The sequence below is a fragment of the Habropoda laboriosa genome, unplaced genomic scaffold, assembly GCF_001263275.1.
Source record: "Habropoda laboriosa isolate 0110345459 unplaced genomic scaffold, ASM126327v1 scaffold22, whole genome shotgun sequence".
Lineage (NCBI taxonomy): Eukaryota > Metazoa > Arthropoda > Insecta > Hymenoptera > Apidae > Habropoda > Habropoda laboriosa.
The window spans coordinates 421,166-441,854 of NW_017100261.1; the positions used below are offsets into that span (position 1 = coordinate 421,166).

Here is a 20,689-nt window from a genome sequence, read left to right on the forward strand (position 1 = left end):
AAATACTATTAGTAGTCCATTGTCGTCATTCCTTTTTAAGGACCCCGAAACAAAATGCCATGTGTCACACATGGTCACATAAATGTAAACACGTCAGTAGCTACTCAGAGATAGAAATAAACTTCAAGTACTAAAAATGCCAATTACCACCCCCAATTAATTTTTCCCACATTACATAAAACACTATTATCCATAAATTGCCATCGTTTCATTCTACAAACTCCAAAATGCAATCCCATACTCAATTCTATTTACCGCCACTCGCTTTACTTCACGACCTCCCCATATTTCTTCCACCGGCTATACCCTTAAACTCCACCAACACTCCTTCCCTCCTTCGTCACAATTTTCTCTCCGATAAAGGCGACAAAATGACCCATCATTCCCCATGATGGACTTTCGTCGTCTCTCAGTCCTCCTCCGCAGAAGATCGATTACCAAGAGAACAAGCAAGGTACAAGGAACTCTCCCCGCCAGTCGTCTCCACCTCCGCGCCACACGAGTTCGCCTCGAATCGAGCGGGAAACACAGGAAAAGCGTCCTTTCCACGGCCAGCTGACTTCTTGCCCCCCTGTCTGTGCTTCCCCTTTTCGAATCGATCGCAAGAACACGCGGTGACCTATTCTCCACAGAGGAAGAACCTCTCCCTCTCTTTCTGTCTCGCGGCGGAGGAAGTTGCGGGCGAGACGCGTGCACGACGGAACGAACAAAGAGGAGGGACTATTTCGGTCCGCGGGAAAACGGTTTCATGGAAATGACCCCGCGCCGCGGCGATTCGGCCGCGTACAACGCGCTTCTCCTCGCGACGTGTCCCTTCGTATTTAGGTCGCAAACCGAGGCACGCTCTCGCTCGTACGCCCTGCGCTCTAACCGTGCGACGTTGGATATAAGCCTTGTTCCAAATTTAGTGCCCGGCACGATCTCGAAAGGCTTCTCCACACCCTCTCCTCGCGTCATTCGCCTGTGCCACCCCCGCCGCACCTCAGCGCACACACGGCTCCGCACGGTGCCTCGCGACTCTCGAAGGTTTTTGGCGCTTGTAAAAGATTCCGAGAACGGCACCGCGCCTCCTCTGTTTTGTCGCGAACTGTTACACCACGCGTCGTCGCTTACACCCGCTCTCTGACGCACACAGACTCACGGGAAGTTGCGGCAACACCTCAATCTCGACACCTTATTTATAGAATTAATTATTCGCCGGTGCGACGATAAGGATGATCTTGGCCAAGTTTCTTTTGTTTTTTTATTTTTTAGTTGGGACACTTCGTTCCTGGTGTCTTGTAATGGACTTCCGGGTAGTTTGGGAGGGAAGTTGGAGATTGCTCGTTTTGGTAGGTAGTTTGGGTTGTTACTTTTTGAGTAATAACGTGTCGTACGGGTTTTATCGATGTTGTAATTTATGTACGTCTGACAGTTTTAGCGGTGAGGAGGAATCAAGGTTGATGTAATTATTTCTTTATTGCGATGGTCAGTGTTTAATTGCTGGACGCGGCTGTTTTATTTGCTTAGGTGTTTCGAGTCCATGTTGGAATACACTTTGTCAGAAAGTACGGTTACTTAAAATATTATTAGGACATTGTATAAGGTTGCCTTTCTAGTGACGTGGTTCGTGCTAATTATGAAAGGATTAGGTTGATGCCGTTTCGTTATGAAACGTGATTTACTGTACTTCATGATTACGTATTGTTCGATGCATTCTCGCGTATGACATCGCAATACAAATGAATCGAAATTATCTGCAATTGCTGTGTCACCCAAATATTTGGATAGTTAGCAAACATTCATATTTCGAGCGTTGATAATATAACCTTCGAACTACACATTTTCATAACATTTGAAATATTGTAAATAGACTCCAGATTTTTATGCAAACTTATATTTTCGAGAATCTATCTTTTTTTTTTGAAAATTATTTCATCTACCAAATATTATAAAAAGCACTATAATTTCGATGTTTCGTGTATTTTTTCATATTACATTCTGTGCAATTTTGCACCTTTAAATTTCCAATAAACGCATCAAAATCCGCAGTCAGTTGTGAATATCTTCGTTAGTGCAGTGTTTACTGATATTCTCATTATCCAACAATTCTCGAAAGCAACTGTATACATACATTCATTTATCAGAGCGTTAATTAACAAAGGAAAGCTGAATGGTCAGCATTTTTGAATGAAAAACTCCACTCATTCAGGTATTTCGAATTTCGAATATTATCTCTGTCAAAGATAACGTTCGCCGCGTAAAAGTTCCACCGAATCCAGTTAACAAATTCAAATAAAACGAAAGGGGTTGAAACGAAATCGCGCGTCGTTAAGCGGCGCATTTCAAGGAGAACTAAATCGATTCCTTCGAATATTATCTCTGTCAAAGATAACGTTCGCCGCGTAAAAGTTCCACCGAATCCAGTTAACAAATTCAAATAAAACGGAAGGGGTTGAAACGAAATCGCGCGTCGTTAAGCGGCGCATTTCAAGGAGAACTAAATCGATTCCCGACAGCTGCACTGCGTCCTTCACACTTATCAGATACCATTTCTTTCCACCATCCCGCGCCAATCTTCTACATTCACCGAACTTTATCAGGCAGCTCTCCGGCTAGACAAAATATGTAGCTCGCTATCGAAGCGGTTAAACTCGACCTTCGACTATTCTCTCTCGCACCAGAGAAACAGATTATTTCGCATCGAATAGGTATATACGCTGTAAAGAGGAGAGACGGTAAACAGTGCCTCGCAGTTGACTAATCTGAAATTTATTGTTCGATCGAAGGTCAGGTGTGTGGGAACGAAAGTGGGCAGGACGGGTCCTACACCCACGAGACAAACCCACTCTCCCGCTCTTTCTCGCTCGTTCCCACTTTTCAGACTCGCGTATAATTAGAATCGAAGGGCATCACGCCCTGCTTCGAATTAACTCGTTCATTAACTCGCGAATCGAATCCTCGCGGGAACGAGCAGTCGTTGTCGTGAAGCGCGGATCGAAAACCAGCTCGATCGATTCGCTTATCTGACGATTATCAGCAATCTAAATAGCCTATCTGTGGGAGAAATGGCTGATATATGACTTTTTTTTCCATCGATGCTCCTCCCTAGAAAGTTCATTCGAGTTGCGAGAAATTGATCGTTTCGATTCGTTGGAAGTAACAGAAAAAATGGGGAAAAAATCTTGGTAACGTGTAGGGGAAATGTTTTTACTTTTAGAGTAAAAACATAGCAGAATGAAGTGTTATAGATAAGGAAGACAGCAGAGTATGTAGTACAGGTGAGAGAGTATCGATCGAAATAGTAGGTGCGAATATTCCGTATGATAAAATTGCGGAGCGAACTCGACTCGTGCTATTGCACGATCCAAAGGAGTTCGAAGAACACGGGTAGACTATCGTCATTGGACGCATAGGTGGGGGTAATCGAACTCGAAACTGGGTCGCGTTCGAGACTCGATCGGTAGACGTCGAGACCTCTATCCGCGTAGATCCGTGCTTCTCTTTCCATTTTTCGTGCGCTTCTTATCCGTCGTCTGAGTAAAGGAGGAGGTTGCTTATCGTGACGCTTCCCCTGTCACTCGTAACACGCGATTAGGACGATAAAGAGATTATCGTTGCACTATTCGGATATCGTGCTTATTCGCTCTAGTTTCGAGTGGTAATTATAGTGTCGATGAACATTATCGGCCTGCAACACAAGAAATAATCTATTTCTATTTTCTTCGTTCTATTGTTGTTTTATCTTTCGATTATAATTAAACCACTCGATGTGATCATTGTTACGTTCCTTCATCCTTTGTGCACGTTGTGTGTGATAACGTAGGTCGCTATCGAAAAGTTTGAGATCACACGCCATTCTCTTTCGCTGTGGGCGAGCGACGCAGAGCTCCGCAACGCGATCGGTACTTGCTATCTGCGTTAGGTTGGAGCATGTGAAACGTCGGTTTTTTAAATGAAAGTTTAAGTACGTTGAGTTTTTTAGAAGCCACTTTTTTAGAACAAAACCACTGATAATGAGTTTCTATCGCGAATGGTATTTGCAAGTTGCTAGAAAAATGGCAAAAGGTCATCGACGATAATGAAAATTACTTCGACGAATGATCTGTTTTCATTTTTTTTTAAATAAAACTTTCTATCCGAAAGTGTAATATTTAATTTAAATACTTTCTACAGGATTCTACTTACAGCTAGTTTGATTATTCGAAATTTATGAGAATTGGTCTTGGAATGAAAAAATTTTTTTAGTGTTGCTTGTGCAGTGTCTTCATTTCGAGATAATTTATTTACGCGAATATCCGATTATTCATCATATAATTCAGATAATAATGTTCGAATAATTGTATTACGAATTTTTTTAATATTCTCTTTTTTAAGACTCTTACTAATATTCGGACACTCTTTAGATCAGTATAACTTTTTTAAAATTGAACTTGACGACTTGAGTTTTGTTTGAGAAGTTAGAAGGATTGGCATACTAGATGACGCGAGTCAAATTTTTTGAAAAAATTGCAATTTGTGGAAATCGCGAAGAAAATTGTAAGGGTCACATTCGACAACTTTTTTATCTGAGCCCGTAATGAAAATTTCAAAAATACGTTTCGTAGATTTATGCCAATTACACGCATGCTGAAAATTTAACGTTAATAATCTACAAACAGTTAAAAATTGTGCAAGTCGCAGGTTTTCACGATTTTCGGCTAATAACTGTAAATAGATAATTGGTTTCGATGCCTGTCGCTTGCATCTGCATCATCCAATTTCGATGAAATTCTCAGCATGCGTATAATTGACACAAACCTACAAAACGTATGTTTTACATTTTCGTTACAAGCTCAGGTAAAAAGGTTGTAAACAGTGACCTGTACAATTCTCTTCGTGATTCCCACAAATTGCAGTATTTTCAAAAAATTTTACACGCGTCATCTAGTATACTAATCCTTATAACTTCTCAAACAAAACTCAAGTCGTTTGATCCAATTTAGAAAAAGTTACACTGTTCTAAAGAGTGTCCGAATATTAGTAAGAGTCACTGTATATGCTACAGCAAATTCAGTATAAAAATTTAATATATGACATTGACCCGTTAATTTCAGCATTTGCATCAACTGAATAATTCATCATACCCACATCAGTGTGAAGTAATAACTGATCAAATGAAAACCGAATTTACATAAAACCAAATTATAATAATTAACACGTCTCGAGTAAACTAGCAACATAATTAAATACATGTTGGATTATAAGGAGAAATGAGTATGTGTCTGTGTAATAGTAACAGCAAAAATGATCAACATACTGAGACAGATTAATATAAATATACAGGGTGAGTCTCCTACGTATTCGTTGTACGAAAAAATGTTTGAAACAAAAGTTGCATGGTATCTAGGGGGACATACAGTGCTCTAATCTGTTTTTTATTACCTTGCTTTCTTAGGGTCACCTTCAGTTTTTTAAATGGAATGTCTAATATTTTTTTTCGATTTCGGATAAATCGTCAAATTTTGCGTAAAAAAGTATTATTACAAAGTGGGACTTAAAACGAATAATTACTGAGATATCTTCAAATTAATAATCTTCGTGATCGTAATCAACGTGATTCTCAGCACGATTTTGTTTACTTGTTTTATAAATATCTCAGTAATTATTCATTTGAAGTCCCACTTTGTGTAATACTTTTTTACGCAAAATTTGGTGATTTATCCGAATTCGAAAAAAAATATTAGACATTCCATTTAAAAAACTGAAGGTGACCCTAAAAAAGCAAGGTAATAGAAAACAGATTAGAGCACTGTATGTCCCCCTAGATACCATGCAACTTTTGTTTCAAACATTTTTTCGTACAAAGAATACCTTACGAGTTATTTGAGGTCGTCATGTTAGGAGACTCACCCTGTATATACAGAAATAACATAGTAACCATCTGTTTAGTATGGGTGACGCTGATAGGTTTTTTTTTTTCTCTGTGTCTTGTCGATGTTTTGTTTGATTGATAAGGTCGTCATGTTAGGAGACTCACCCTGTATATACAGAAATAACATAGTAACCATCTGTATAGTATGGGTGACGCTGATAGGTTTTTTTTTTCTCTGTGTCTTGTCGATGTTTTGTTTGATTGATTGCATAGCGACGTGCCTTCCACGCGTATCAAAATAAAGAAGATTCATAATTAAAATAATATAATTATAGTCGGGGCCACGATATAGCGAGGTCGTAAAATCGGTTAGGCGTCAAAGTAAACATGTTTTAGCTGTCGGGACCCCGAAATTGACAGAAATACGAGCAGATAAGTACTTAAAACCATGGTCAGGACGAGCGAAAGTCAAACTGATTCTAATATATTTACTGAAAACTGCATGCAGCTAGGACAAATTAGGGTTTCTCCCTCTGGGGGAAGCCGCTTTTGGAAGTACGGTTACAGGTAAAGGTCTTATTGATGTCTTTAGCATCTTAGTTTATCTACTCGTGTTATATACAGATAGAAAGTGCAAAAAGATTGTGTAGCTTAATATTAACATATTTTCCATTTGTAAATGAAATACCATTTTCTACTTGAAGTACCAAATCATATGCTACCATTCGTTTATTGTTGGAACCCTCAAACAGAAATGGATACGTAGTAGACTGTATTGAATTTTGAATAATCACACAATGTTGAACAACGATATACTTGTATTAAAATAGGTAACCAGATATGTTGCAATGATAGTGTCTGTATCGAATGTGTAGGCTAATGTGTAAGTGACTGTTGGTGCTTGTGATACTGCTCTCGAAGTGTCTGTGCGTGCTATTTTATCAACTTGCTGTGTGCTTCTATTCGCTGTTTTTGTGTAGTGGAGGTGGTTGAAGAGTGTTGATTGGATTTTTGTGAGTGTTCCGGGGGTGACTGTCGTGTCGAGAGGGTGGGGTTATTGTTGTTAAATATTTGTTATATTGTAGGGTCGAGTCCTGATTCATCTGGTCGGTCGGCAGGCTGCCGCTTCTGGTGGCAAGATGAGAGGGTTTCCTAAATCCTTGTAAATTTGCGAGCCGTGTCGCCTAAACCTTCGCCTTGACCAGATTTAGGTTTTTACAACCGAACAATATTAACATATTTTCCATTTGTAAATGAAATACCATTTTCTACTTGAAGTACCAAATTATATGCTACCATTCGTTTATTGTTGGAACCCTCAAACAGACTGCAACACACGGCCTAGAGTGCCGCAACATCAATCGATGCCGATTCTTGAGAGTTTAATTTACGACCTCGCTATATCGTGGCCCCCAACTATACATATAATTAATAGAACTAGTGTACCAGTACGATCATAATCAACGTCACTGTATCACTTATCGCTTCATCCGTTTCGCTGAAAAAAATTTCTCCACAAAAAATATCCGTCTCCCTTGTCGTTTATCGATCGTTTCAATATTCCGCGAATGCTCGATCGTTCCGAAGAAGCGTGTTTTCTTTCGAGCGAGTCACTTCGGCGAATCATCACTCCGAAAAATCTTCATTCACTGCGTAGGAATCGCGCAAACAAACGAAAGCGGCAATTTCTTCGAAACGATCCGCGAGCAACAGGCGTCTGCGATTCGTTCCTCCCCGGACGGCGGACGGTTTCTTTTTAAAAAATCGCTGGAACGCGTGTGCACGCACGCGGCCGCGCGACGCTTTCAATTACACGCCGCCGCGACCTCGGCGACAATTTCCCGCATTGTCGTGTAACTAGAGGACAAAGTGAATGGCGGCCGGAACGATCCGCCGCGAAACACGAGCGGCGCGTAATTTAGTTAGCGAAGTCGGTCGACACGCAGAAACGTTTGCTCTCAGGCCAGCTGTCGGTGATAATTGCCAGCGTTAATTTCGTTCCATTTCCCCCGGTATCGAGACGAACCGCGTCTGAAAACGTCGATCGATCTGTGATGCCCGGTTTGCTCCAATTCCTCGGAACTAGGAGCAGATATTGGGGTATCGCTGAATTAAAACACTTCAGGATCGTCGTTGCGTAGAAACGGAATTTTATTTCACGGAGATTTTTACGTTACGTGACGTGCGCGTGGTGAAACAGAGAATGAACGCGGAAATGGAGAAAATAGGGCTATGTAGGGAGAGCCTTGTGACTATGTAAGAGAGTTGAAGAGTCCATTATGAGTAAAGTTGTAAATACAGATAGAACTAAAAACTAAGAAGGAAAATATTTGAGGGTGTAGCAGGGTGAACAGAGAGAGACTTTCGAGAGACTTTTGACTCTGTAGTGTGAGAAATATATAGCGAGGCTTTCAACTTGTAATTCTGTATTATCCAATATGTGGATGGTTTGGCAATTGTCTATTGATATCAGCGTTGACACTTTGATATCCGCACATTTCGCTTGAAAACTCGTCGCTGCCGCGGCACTTTTCGCTCAGTCTTTTAGAGTCTAATTACGATACATCTTTTGAGAAAAATACATCGAATACAAATCATTTATGTTGCGCTTTACAGCCAGAAAAAAATGAAGTCATGTCGGCGTGACGCCGGCTAAAAACCAAAAGATCGGCGAAGTCACGCATACGTTAAAATCCGCTTTGAGTCTGCTCTATCATGCGTCCGGACAACAAGTGACCTACTCGGTAGTTTTTCGGCTCTGGTTATTGTCGCAGAGACCTATCATAAAACTGTCCATGGGATCTGAACTCGGTCCTGTCCAGCCCAGTAGGTTGCATACGCGGCTTTCCTTCGACCTTCCATTTTATATCCTTATCTAACAGTAGGGCAAGTGATCAAGAAATCCAGCCATCCTTCTCGAAACATCGAACCAACAGAAACATAATTCGTCGTAACACCCCGTAGAATATACTCACAAACTATACTTAGTACAATACAACACACAAAGGTGTAATTTCCTAACCAATTGAAACTCGTATCCAATCGTCGACGTAGTGACGCAAAATATCCGGCTGGAAGAGCCAGTGATGATAAACCGTCGCGAAGCTTCCAACTCTAAACCTTCAAAGGCTTAGAAACGCTTGCTATCGGACCAGCTGTCGGTGATAATTGCGAGCGTTAATTTCTTTCCATTTCCCGGCATCGAGGCGAAGCGTCGGAAAGTGTCGAGCGATCGGTCGATCCAACACACGCGTTCTCGTTCGCCTGGCAACGTAGATCTTGCAAGTAGAAAAACATTCTCCGAGAGATCTCACGGGCTTGGAATTGAATTTGTCGCGGTTGAGGTTCGTTAAGGTTGAAGTTTAAGGGATTTCGAAGGGTTCAATTGTACCGTGTCGCGGGCAAATCACTCGGTCGGCAGAAGACAAGGTGTGCACGGTCACCATTTAGCACACGTGACAGAACGAAGTCTTACGGATCGTCACGCAGGCTGCAGCGAAGGACGCGAATATATGTTATCGCGTTATTGCAAATAGTAATGGCGTATAAGTACGTCCAATTAAGCGGCACTTGGAATAATAAAGCGAGAGCCGCGGGTTTATCTGTGAACCATTGTCGTGCTCGCGTGTTGAAATTGTAGCAATTTACATAGCTGCGAGTCGGGTTTCCTATTTTTGGCTAGAGAATGACTTGGTATTACTTTTCGATTCGATTCGACGTGGGTTTCTGTTTTTTTTTCCTCTCCTCTTTTTTCGATTAATATTCGCCGATGGATTACTCAATGATTCTCAAGTAGCCTGCGGTTTGCTGCAGGGTAAATGAAACGAGTTTCATTCAAACAAATCGCCGCCATCTTGAGCGGACGTTACGTAAATATTTAATTTTGCGAAGATAGAATGGATTGCGAAGTATATACACGCTTGCGTATTTCTTAAACCGATAGTTGTTGAGTCTTCTATTCAACAAGTCTCGCTGTTCGATAGACGTAATTTGAAATCGCTCTATTTCCTCTTTAACCCTTTCTTTGCGGAGGGCGTGTGTACACTGTTAGCCAAAATTTTTGGATCGTCTTCCAGTTTTCGTCAATTTTGAGTCTGCTTGAAATTGACGTTCTGGAGATCAATTGAACGGCAATTTATCTCATAACGATTGATTTGAGTGAAAAAGAAAATTCCATAAGAAATCTTCAAAATTGCCAACTTTTTTCTAAAAGAATTTCATAAGAGATCTTCAAAATTGTTAACATTTTTCCAAAAGAATTTTGTAAAATTTGCAATACACAGTGATTCCAAATTTTCAGCCAATAGTGCATACGCGCCCATCCACAATACATACAGCGTACTACATTTCCTTCCACACTTCACAAATAAGATACCGCACTGACGAAAAGCCAGGGTCAACGCCAGAAGAATGCATCAGACTATCACTACACAATTAATTTTCAATCGTGCGTATCTTCATGTTTCTACCATCGTTGAATAACAACTAGTCTCGTCCGATACACTTTTTGTCTCAAGTGTGCGGTAAGCGAAAGGGTTAATCTTGCGTCAATTCACTCGCGGTATCTCTTTCCACCCAAGCGAGCGATACGTACGAATCGAGCTTTATCGTCTGTTCAACGGAATTAATCAATTCGCGGGGCAAACTTTTCCCCGAACTAATTGCCAAGGCGGCTAGCACGAAGAGTGAGAGAGAGAGAGAGGAGGATCGCGTCGTTTAGCGGTTAAACGTCGCCAGACGCGTGCCGTTGTCGTTGTCGACGTCGGTACGCGTGTAATTGAAGACTAATTGGAAAGCGGAGTGCTGGTAATTTACCGTTTATCCGAGACGAGCGATCCTCGTCCAGCTATCCAATGCTCGCGTTTGCACGCACTTCTTTCCTACTTCTATCGCAACTCTGTGTGTTTTTTTCTTCTTCTTCTTCTCTTTTTAGTTTTTTTTTTCTCCTCTCTATTCCTCCGTGACTGACCAACCGGCAGCGTTTTCGTTTCGAACGCGTACAACCGTGTGCTCTAGTTACAGAGGCAGAGGACTCGGTGTGCTCTCTCGACGCGAATAGTTGTCGGTTCGGGGTCAAACGGTCGTTCGGGCAATCGTAGTAGTTGCCTTCGTGGATTTAGGTCAAACTACGCCCAGAAGCGAATCCCCTGCAGTTCCTGGTACCTTGAACCCGCCGCGCCGTGAAACGATTCGCCATTCCACGGAATCATTTGTTCGTCTTGTCTTGTCGTTCACCTTTCGTGACACGATTAATCGTACCTCTCTTCGTTCTCTTCTTTCTACACTTTTCTCGCATCATCTTCGTTTCTTCTGTTTTCTTTTTCCTTTTCTTCGTTCGATCCTTGTGAAACGAAGGCTGGCTTCGTGCCTGCAAGCTAGAGAAAGCGACCAGTATGCAAAGTTTCGAGCGTGGTCTCTGCAACGAGGTTACGAGCCTCTGCTGTCTTGATTCGCGCCGCCGGCTAGACGGCTGAAGAAAACTTCTTTCCTCCGACCGAACACGATCGAAATCAATTAACGAAACTTCCCTGGCCTGCGTGATGGACGTCGAGTGGAGAAACGTTGTTTCGAGCGTAGGTTCCAAGTGTGATTCTCTCGGTGATTCTGTGTGTAATATCGGTGATCCATGACGATATCCGCTTGAACGAGGATGGTAGACGGTGTTATACCTCGCCTCCAGCGACGTACAGTCGATGGAAGCGATATAGCGCGTTCGTAAAATCAGTGGAGCGTCAAAGTATACGTAATCTGAGCGCTAAAGCGGCAATTCGAGGGAGATGAGGAGTTTGAGCCTTGCTCAAGGTTGGTCGATATCGACTCAGAATTGTTTCCTCCATTGCGGTATATTTGAACCAATTTTTTCTGTACCTTAATTGTTGATAACTGCAGACTAATTTTCACCAATATGGATACTACTATTGGCCAGAAGGCGATGGAGGCTTAACCCTTTCGTTGAAAAATTTTATGAAAATTCAAAAAAATTCACGGTCTGCACATATTTTTATCCTGGAAGCGTATGTCGACGTAAAATTGTCCAAAAAGTGGGGATCCGTAGCGATTTCACGATACTTTCACAAGAACCCAAAAAATGGCTAAAGGAAAATATCGAAATACGGTTAGCATAAAAAATTTTCAGACCGTAATCGAACGCGTCAAATCTGCCGCAGAGAAGGGGTCAACACCACACGTCATAAATGAAAGATCGTAAGCAGCAACGTTAAATATCGATTCACAAATGACACATGGCCACCGAGCGCGGCAACATCAATCGATGTCGCGCCGTTTAATGCTTCAATTTACGACCTCGCTGTATCGCTTCCACCGGCTATACTCTCGCGAGCATGTCCCTGTTCGTTTATTCGCGGAGGCGTACGAGAGACGTTAAGCCTGTCCATCGCGACGCGTTCAGAATTATTCCGAAGGATCTCCGCGATAACTGTGCAGACACAGCTTGGAAACGTTTCGAGCGCTCGTGGTCATTGATAGAGACGCGTAACGAGATTTTGACGTCGACCGCGTCTCTCCATTTGCACCAACTGAATTTCTCATCGTCCCGCGACAGAGTCTCGATTAAACGAACGGCCGTAATTACCGTCTCCGAGATCGACGAAAGATGTTATCTTCCTTTATTACCTGAAACGTGTCGTTCCTCCAGTCGTATAAAGAAAAAAAAAGAACTGGAATTACCGGCGGAGCAAATAAAGGCACGGTTAATGTTATGGAAATAAGACGTCGTAGTCACGAGGAAAGATAAGATAGATCGAAGACGAATTAGGTGTCAAATCAATCTTCGTTCAATGTCTTACGTTTCTTAACGAATTTCCAAATGAATCAATATACCCCTCTCTAATTTATCGCGCCACGAACGATACCGTTTCTTCTACTTCAATTTACACCGCAAATTACGATCGTTATCTCGCGAACACAATAACACGGCTAGATGTAAGAAGGCGCTGGTAGGATTCTGTACAATGGCTCGAAAAAAGTAAAAGCGGAAGATCCTTTCTCGTCTGTTGATCTGCAGCTACAGTGTGCGTATATGTAGAGAGTAACGCTAAAGATTCGAGTGTATTAGTCGCTACTCTTGCCTCGACGTCTTTACGTAAGTGGCGGTGGACAGTTACGAAACGGCCATTAAATCTCGCTTAGTTCCACGCGTTCCTCCCTAAACAAATCAATGCAATTTATCCCCCTCGCGCGTATGCGGTCGGAAGCCGCTACGTGGCGGAGCGTAATTTCGCCCGCGGACCGGTTGCCGATCAGACGGTTTCGTAAGGCACACCTGCGAGTCATTATCCCTCGCCTACCTTGGCTTTCCCCGGCAATAAAGCGATTCGATTTGCCCTCGCGAAATAACACGCCTCCTCCCCCTTGCTCCTGCGTCAATTCTACCGGAGGAAACGATCGTCGCTAATCCAAATGTTTCGCAACTGGATCGAAGGCTGCGCTGAGAAACAGATTTGCCGATTCGAATAGGTGGAATTTTTTCGAGACCTCGTTTCGGACTTCCCTTAACCCATTTTCTTCCTTTCCTTTTTTTTTTTTTGGTTGCCGGATGAAAAAAATTGATCGAGGTTTGAGATTCGTTGGTTTAGTGTTGTATCGGGTGAAGGACGTTGCGATATTTGCAACAATTGTGGGAAGGATAGGCTCTGTGCCGATCGAAAGGAGCAAATAACTGTTGGAGAAGCAACGATTTATTGAAGGAGGTCTGGAAAGAGGGTACAGTGGTCGCGTGATACGATACTGGGTGTAGATGGGCAATTATTTATTTATTCGCGTCTGTTCGGTATTGTTTAGTCGTAAAATAGGACAAAGGGAATCCTGTAGCCGGATTTATGGCTTCACAAGTGGTTACGTCGCAGGCAACTATTTTGTTTCCAATAGTGTCCTTTTTCGCGTTGCCTGCGACACTCGGTCACCAGGACTCTAGAGGCCATAAATCCTGGAGTCTCCAAGAGTTCAAGGGACAAGTGGGCCTCGATATTTTCGTGAACTACGACACTCGGTCACCAGGACTCGAGAGGCCATAAATCCTGGAGTCTCCAAGAGTTCAAGGGACAAGTGGGCCTCGATATTTTCGTGACTGGGCTCCACTTTACGCGAGAAAGTCCCGACTTCGCGGAGACTCCACAGGATTCCCAAATATTCCTTCGGTCGTTGTGCATCCCTTCCCTAAAATAGCGCGTTTAGGGCGTAACGGGAAGGGGGTGTCGATGCATCGGAGAAAAACTGATTGGTGGAGAATCGTTTTGGAAATCACCAATCAGGGTGATTCGGCGAGGAATGCAACTTTCGTGGAGGCGGACCACGAAAGCTTGCATCAGTTCGAATAGAAGTCTCACCAAGAGACACCTCAATCAGGGTGATTCGGCGAGGAACGCAGCTTTCGTGGAGGCGGACCACGAAAGCTTGCATCAGTTCGAATAGAAGTCTCACCAAGAGACACCCTGTCGAATTCTCATCAATGAGAACAGGTGTAACCAGTCCGGCGTAGCCGTATTAATAAACCGAGAAAACCAAGGTGAATCGACGTGAATTTTATTGAAACCCTTTCCCACGTCAAGTTGCCGTCGGGAGAAGCTTTGCAACTAAACAGGTATTGTACGTGTTATAATTTTATTATTTTATTCTGTACACATGAGCAACAACGTTCGGCATAAGACATAAGACGTTAGACTAGATCGCGTCCAGGCGAGCCACGAGGCCGCACACATAAAAACAAGAAAAAGGTGGCAACTTCTCCGTTGTCTCCCTCCTGATGTCATTGCTTTTCAATCATCAACAGTATGTTTCGTTAGGAGTACGCGTTGAAATGCCAAAGACAATAAAACACATTGCACACGTTAAATTAAATACATCATTATTTAATTAGTTATTTATTTCACACACACTGTTAACGATAACGAGGAAATTAAGAGAGCGCTGAATTGTCGGAGATTGTGGGATTCTTCAAATTTTTCTTTGGCTTCTGTAATTGGAGGCTTGTCTGGAGGATGACGTTGGAGAGTGACGATGACAATGACGACGAAAAGAAGCGAAAGAGCTGAAATGCAGCTACATGGAGACAATGTCAGAGCGAATGTCGGCGCAGGATTGCTGAGTGTGTGGGATCGGAAGCCTCTGTAGTCGTCAAAAGGAGCAAATAACAACGAGAGAATGAAGAAGGCGTGGGTTTGATTCCCACTTGGTCCCTCAAATTCTTTCTCGGCTCCTGCACAATTATAGTAGACTTAGGGGAACAATGGAAAATACGGAAATAGAAGAAAGGGAAAAGCGACTGGCAAGTGATGCTGTGGACCTGAAAATTCACGAGTTCGAATCTCAATCCTGAAAAATTTGAAAAATTCCTCTTCTCCTACACAATGTCGAACTTCAATCCTGAGAATTCACGAGTTCGAATTTCAAACCTGAAATCTTCTTATTTTGAAAAATTTGCAAAAATTCTCTTTCTCTGCACAACGTCGAACTTCAATCCTGAAAATTCACGAGTTCGAATCTAAAAACTGAAACCTTCTTATTTTGAAAAATTTGCAAAAATTCTCTTTCTCTGCACAACGTCGAACTTCAATCCTGAAAATTCACGAGTTCGAATTTCAATCCTGAAATCTTCTTATTTTGAAAAATTTGCAAAAATTCTCTTTCTCTGCACAACGTCGAACTTCAATCCTGAAAATTCACGAGTTCGAATCTAAAAACTGAAACCTTCTTACTTTGAAAAATTTGGCAGAATTCCCCCTTCCTTACACGATGTCGAACTTCAATTCTGTGGAATTTTGGTTTCGGACTTGTGATCGATGTCTGGAAAGTGTATTTAAAATAATAACTTCGTAACAAAAGTAAATAAAGCAAAGCTATATACGTCAACTATAAACCACGCTGTTTCCACACTGAAATTCCTCACACAATCTTTCTTTCCACGCTATCAACTGAAAAAACGAACGAGCGAATGTAAAAACGCCCGCGATTCTACAATTCAAACAAATGAAAATTACCTGAAATAATTCAACTTTTCTTATTTCTCGCGTTATTTAAACAGCGAGTAACTAAAAACTAACACAGTATTTCATCGTTAAAAAAAGAATGGTGAAACTTGGGGTTGGATATTGTTGCGAGTATAAAACGGATCTTTGGCGAATTTCAGAAGGGTGACTGGACGACTGGTGTAAAGCAGTAGGGTTAATTCGAGGGGACTTTTTCCTCGAACCCTATCGACGGAAACGGAGAGAGAGATCTCGGTAGAAACTCGTTCTCGTTCCTCTCTGAATAAATATTTTCCATTTTCTGGTAAACCCGGGCTGGCTGGGCGGTGCTGAAAATAGCAGCGGAAGTAACGGCCGCGGCTTCGACGCCTCGACGCCGACGTACAGGGTGGAACCGTGCGATTTGCCGACCGTTCCGCGGGTTGAACCAGTGTGCCAATTCGCGGGAGCACAGATTTGTGTAAAAAAAGCTCGATATTCGACCTTGCTTCTCTCTTTCTATTTCTCCTCGTTCTCTCGACGAAATCGTTCTCGATAATTCCAAGCGGAGGCAAATCGAGCAGCAAGTAGAAAAAGCGCCGCCATCGAAACGCGGCTCTCCTCGCGAAGGATTCTCAAGCTTTTCAACCGCGACCTTCGCGTTTTCACACGCCATTTCTCCCTTCGACTGCTCGAGTCGGCTCGTTACGATTCTTTCCACATCGCGGGGAAATATGCGAAGGATTTAGCCACGCGGCGAACACCGGGGACGGCGCGTTTGTACGCGATGAGTTGCCTTTCCTTCCTATAAATAGACCCGTCTTCCGGAAGTGCGAGAGCATGTAGGTCAAACGAGAGCTCGGAATGTAGACGGAGGCGTCAAGGGCGTATCAAGGTCACCGCGGGATGCTGTGACCTTTGACTTCTTCCTACTGTCGGAAAAGTCACACCCGCTACGAGTTTATCATCGAACCCGTCTCTCTCTCACTTTCGGCGCGACCTTGGTGCAAACCTTGACATCCTGACCTAACCAATCTTTCTTCGCAGATCTCTGCAGTAATTTAAATTCCCTCGTTTCGCCTCGTATCGATGTCTATTGTTCCGTAGGATGTCGTCGCGTTCGCTCCTCTTGCGCCTCCCGAGCGTCCATTTTCCCGCGGGCATGTGTGTACCGAAAGCGCCACACCCTGTATATCCCCGAATAAACGTGCCGTTTTCGTCGGAGGCGCCGGTGCTTTCTCGGAGGCACGAATAATAGCGCGCAGTTTCAGCGCGTGCACGTTCGAATCAGCTGGATATTTCGGGTGTACCGCGGGGAAAACATCTCCCTGGGTTTCCGAGTCAACAAACGAACGACATATAAAAACAGAGTTTTTATTTTTTTCTTTCTTTCTGAGGAGGAACGTGTATTATTCCATCTTTAAAAAACGGCGGATTCGTTGACCCGCCGGTTTATACAAACGAGCTTCGTCTGACAATTTTGGAGAAAACAGAAATATGTACTCGTCAACGCGCGCATGAATAAAACACGCGGGTGCGTTATCACAGGCGGCGATCGATTTCCCGTACACTCGAGCCACGCCGAAGTCGACCAACAGGAACCGTACGTCGTCGCCACCTCCTCCTTCTGTTTTATGCACGCTCTCTGAACGATTTGTTTGCGTTTTATTGTTACAGTGGTCTACTGCGATTACACGGCATCCGGAAGGTCGCTGCAATTCCTCGAAGAGTACATCGCGAAGGAGGTGCTGCCATATTTGGGCGACACCCGTGCGTCCACGTCTATCTGCAGCCTCCAGTCTTCTCTGTTCAGGTGAGTTGAGCGCGAACGACGCGCGTCCCGCAGTCGGTGGAAGCGATGTGGAGAGGTCGTGAAATCAGTCATGGAGATGAAGTAAATGAATTCGAGTTCAGAGTTGGTCGATGTCGATACAGACTTGGTTCCTCCGTTGTAGTATATTTAACCCTTCGGCATTTTTATCCCGAGTGAGACTCGGGCATTGCGTTAAATAACGAAGAGTTTAACTCGTGAGACATTTTTAGGGAGGAGATGACGTAGGGGTATGTACACTGTGCTTGAAAAATAATCACACGTGTAGCTGTGAAATATGAGTTTTATCGACACTCAGATTGTCAAAGGGTTAAAAGATTGTCTGCCCTTTAATCAGTCACAGATACAGGTTAATTTTTACCAATATGGGAATTATTATTGAGCAGGAGACGACGAAGGCTTAATCACTTAACGCTCATGCTCGTGTCTCGCACGTGCACAACTAATCGTTCAATAAGTGCAATTTTCTTTCATTTTTTATACTACGTTATCTTTTCTATTGCGACAAAAGCCGTGAGTTACAGTGTTATATGTAATGAGAAACTTATTTCTGTACATCTGGGAAATAATAAAAAAAGAAACAGAAATTGACTATTTTTGGAAGTTGAGAAAAATATGAACGTTAAGAATTTAATACCACATATCTCGAGTGAAAGATAGTAAGCACAAATAAATGGCGACCCTGAGTATCGCCACTTAATGCTTTAATTTACGACCTCGTTATATCGCTTCCATGGACTGTACCTGTCCATCCGAGAGTCTTTTTACGACAGTTGCTCTCGAGAGTACTCTCGAACACTCTCAATATCGCGTGCAAAGATAAATTCAACTCTCAAGAGCAACTCGCGATAGTTCTACTCTGAAATAGACGCGTACCCTCAGTTCCCCTCTCCCGTTCTAACTCCTTAACTATTGCATTGCTATCGCGAGGTCTGGACCATCGGACGATCTCGATAACGATCGAGGTCGCGGCGAGAGACACGCGCGTACGCATTTATGCACGAACGTAACGCATCCGCGTCCACCAGCTGTCCACTTCCCAGAACCAATTCCAGTTACTGGTCGGCCTATTAATCGTTGGAATTGAAGCTATTCTCGACGAGGCGTTCTGCCTTTCCACTGCTCGTCCATTTCAATTCCTCGCGATAGCGCATAATACAGGATGTCCCTCTGATCGCGATTCAACCGGAAGGTGAAAAAGCAGGTGAAAAAAGGAAGAACAAAACTTTGTCCTACGAGCCTTCGTTTTTGAGAAAAATCGCTTGGAGAAAATGAGTAAAATTGTAACATTCTACAAAGAACGTGTAAGAATTTATTTCACAGATCTGTATACAGTAACGTTCACAACATTTCGCGTCTCGAGAGGTAATACTCTTGTCCCTGTTTACGAAACGACTCTAATCGAATACAGAACGAACGAGATTAATAGCCCAGGCGGACAGTAAGTAAGATAGTCGCAGCGGCAGGAAGCGAATCGTGACATTGCCCATGGTTATAAATACAAACACGAGCAAAAACAGACATCCGTCAAGTCGAGGCTTACAGTTACCACAACCGTGTCACCCCGAGAAACTTCAAAGTTGTTTTTCCCCAAAAAACCAAGCGTTGCGTCCAAAAACTTCGTTCTTCGCATTCGACTTATTTTTTCCGGAAGAATCAGCTCTGTACAAATTTGCATGGCAATTATAAAAGCACACGGTACGCGTGTTGTGTGCGAATTATTAAGCCGCGCGTATCGAAACGTTAGAAAGTATCGGGGAGCGTGTGGTATGAATTCACGATGGTCGATTTCCTACGCGAAATTAGCATACCGCGTTGCGGCGCGCAACGTACGATTCCGGTTGACGTACCGTTTCCGTGGTAAACGAGACTCGTTTTCTGCGCCACTCGACCGTACACGAGCCTTTCTATTTCGCTGCCGGCCCGTGGAATTTTGCCCCGCGATTCCAACAAACGACGCGGCCCGTTTCGTTTTAACATCGGGGAGCTCGGTCGTCGAATTATTCGCCAGGCTGACTTGTTACGTTGGCACAGTTTTCGATCGAAACGCGGTGGAGGCGGCTGTCCCGCGTGAGAAGCGACCCCGTTTATCCCTTAAATCTTACGCGGTCGAACGTGTAGGGGTGGTTCCGCTCCGCGTCCCGTTCCCTGGCGCTGATGTCCCAGATCAATATCCAACGAGTCAAGCCCCCAAACCACTTACCGGCCGACCAGCCGCACCACCGAGACAATAACAACGCGTTTCAACGGCGGCTCTCGTGCCCTTGTCACGCGACTTGAAAATTAACTTGGAATTTTCTGTTCGAGATATGGAAAGAAAAATTGTTGCTTTTTTTGACTGCATGGCACACGAGTTTAGAGTGATTTTTGCATACGTGAAATTTTGTATAACAGTGTTTCTGTGAAATCTGTAAATGCGAAGGCTTCGTTGCTGGAAGGTTAGAATTTTTTTATCAATTACCCCTTGAGAAATGCATAGGACGAGTTTGGAATGACTTTTGCATACGTGAAATTTGTGTACGTTAACAGGGTTGTAGGTTTTGATTTAATGATAGGAGGATAGTGCGTGATCTGGGTTACTTAGTACCCACACAGTAAGTTCTTTTTTAGTCTTTATTATTTTTCTGGCTCACGAGGTGTACAGTTTACTTATCGCTCACTGACTATCTGCTTCACTGACTCTGACTCTCCAAGTCACCTCGCGAGCTTCTTTCTCACCCTCTTCTTTTTCCTGATTGGTTACCCCCAACTTATTGGTTGTAACCAATCAGGAATTTTGTCTTTAACCCTTTCGCGACGGCGGAACTAGGCATCGGTACGCCACTAACGAACGGGTCGTCGTGCCATTAGTGCACACCATGAGTGTCTCGCGTTTTTCGAGCTCCCAGTGTGTCCGTGTAAAATCTTAGAGGATTTCGTTGGAACAGCAGAGGACTTATTGGATAAAGGGAATGTTGTCGAGTCCTTGTTCTGTATTTTAAAATAAATCTTCACTTTGAGTTGTTGAAGCGACGCGCTTAGAGGATGCCGGATATAACCGGCGCTAGTCGCGAAAGGGTTAAA

General features: G+C 43.3%; 1 protein-coding gene across 1 annotated transcript in view; it reads left to right on the plus strand.

The window, feature by feature from the left end:
* LOC108572807 overlaps window positions 1-20,689 on the plus strand; it is a 78,610-nt gene that overhangs the window by 47,761 nt on the left and 10,160 nt on the right. The window contains 1 exon segment of the mRNA XM_017935115.1: window positions 17,473-17,608. Coding sequence (XP_017790604.1) covers window positions 17,473-17,608 — 136 coding nt within the window.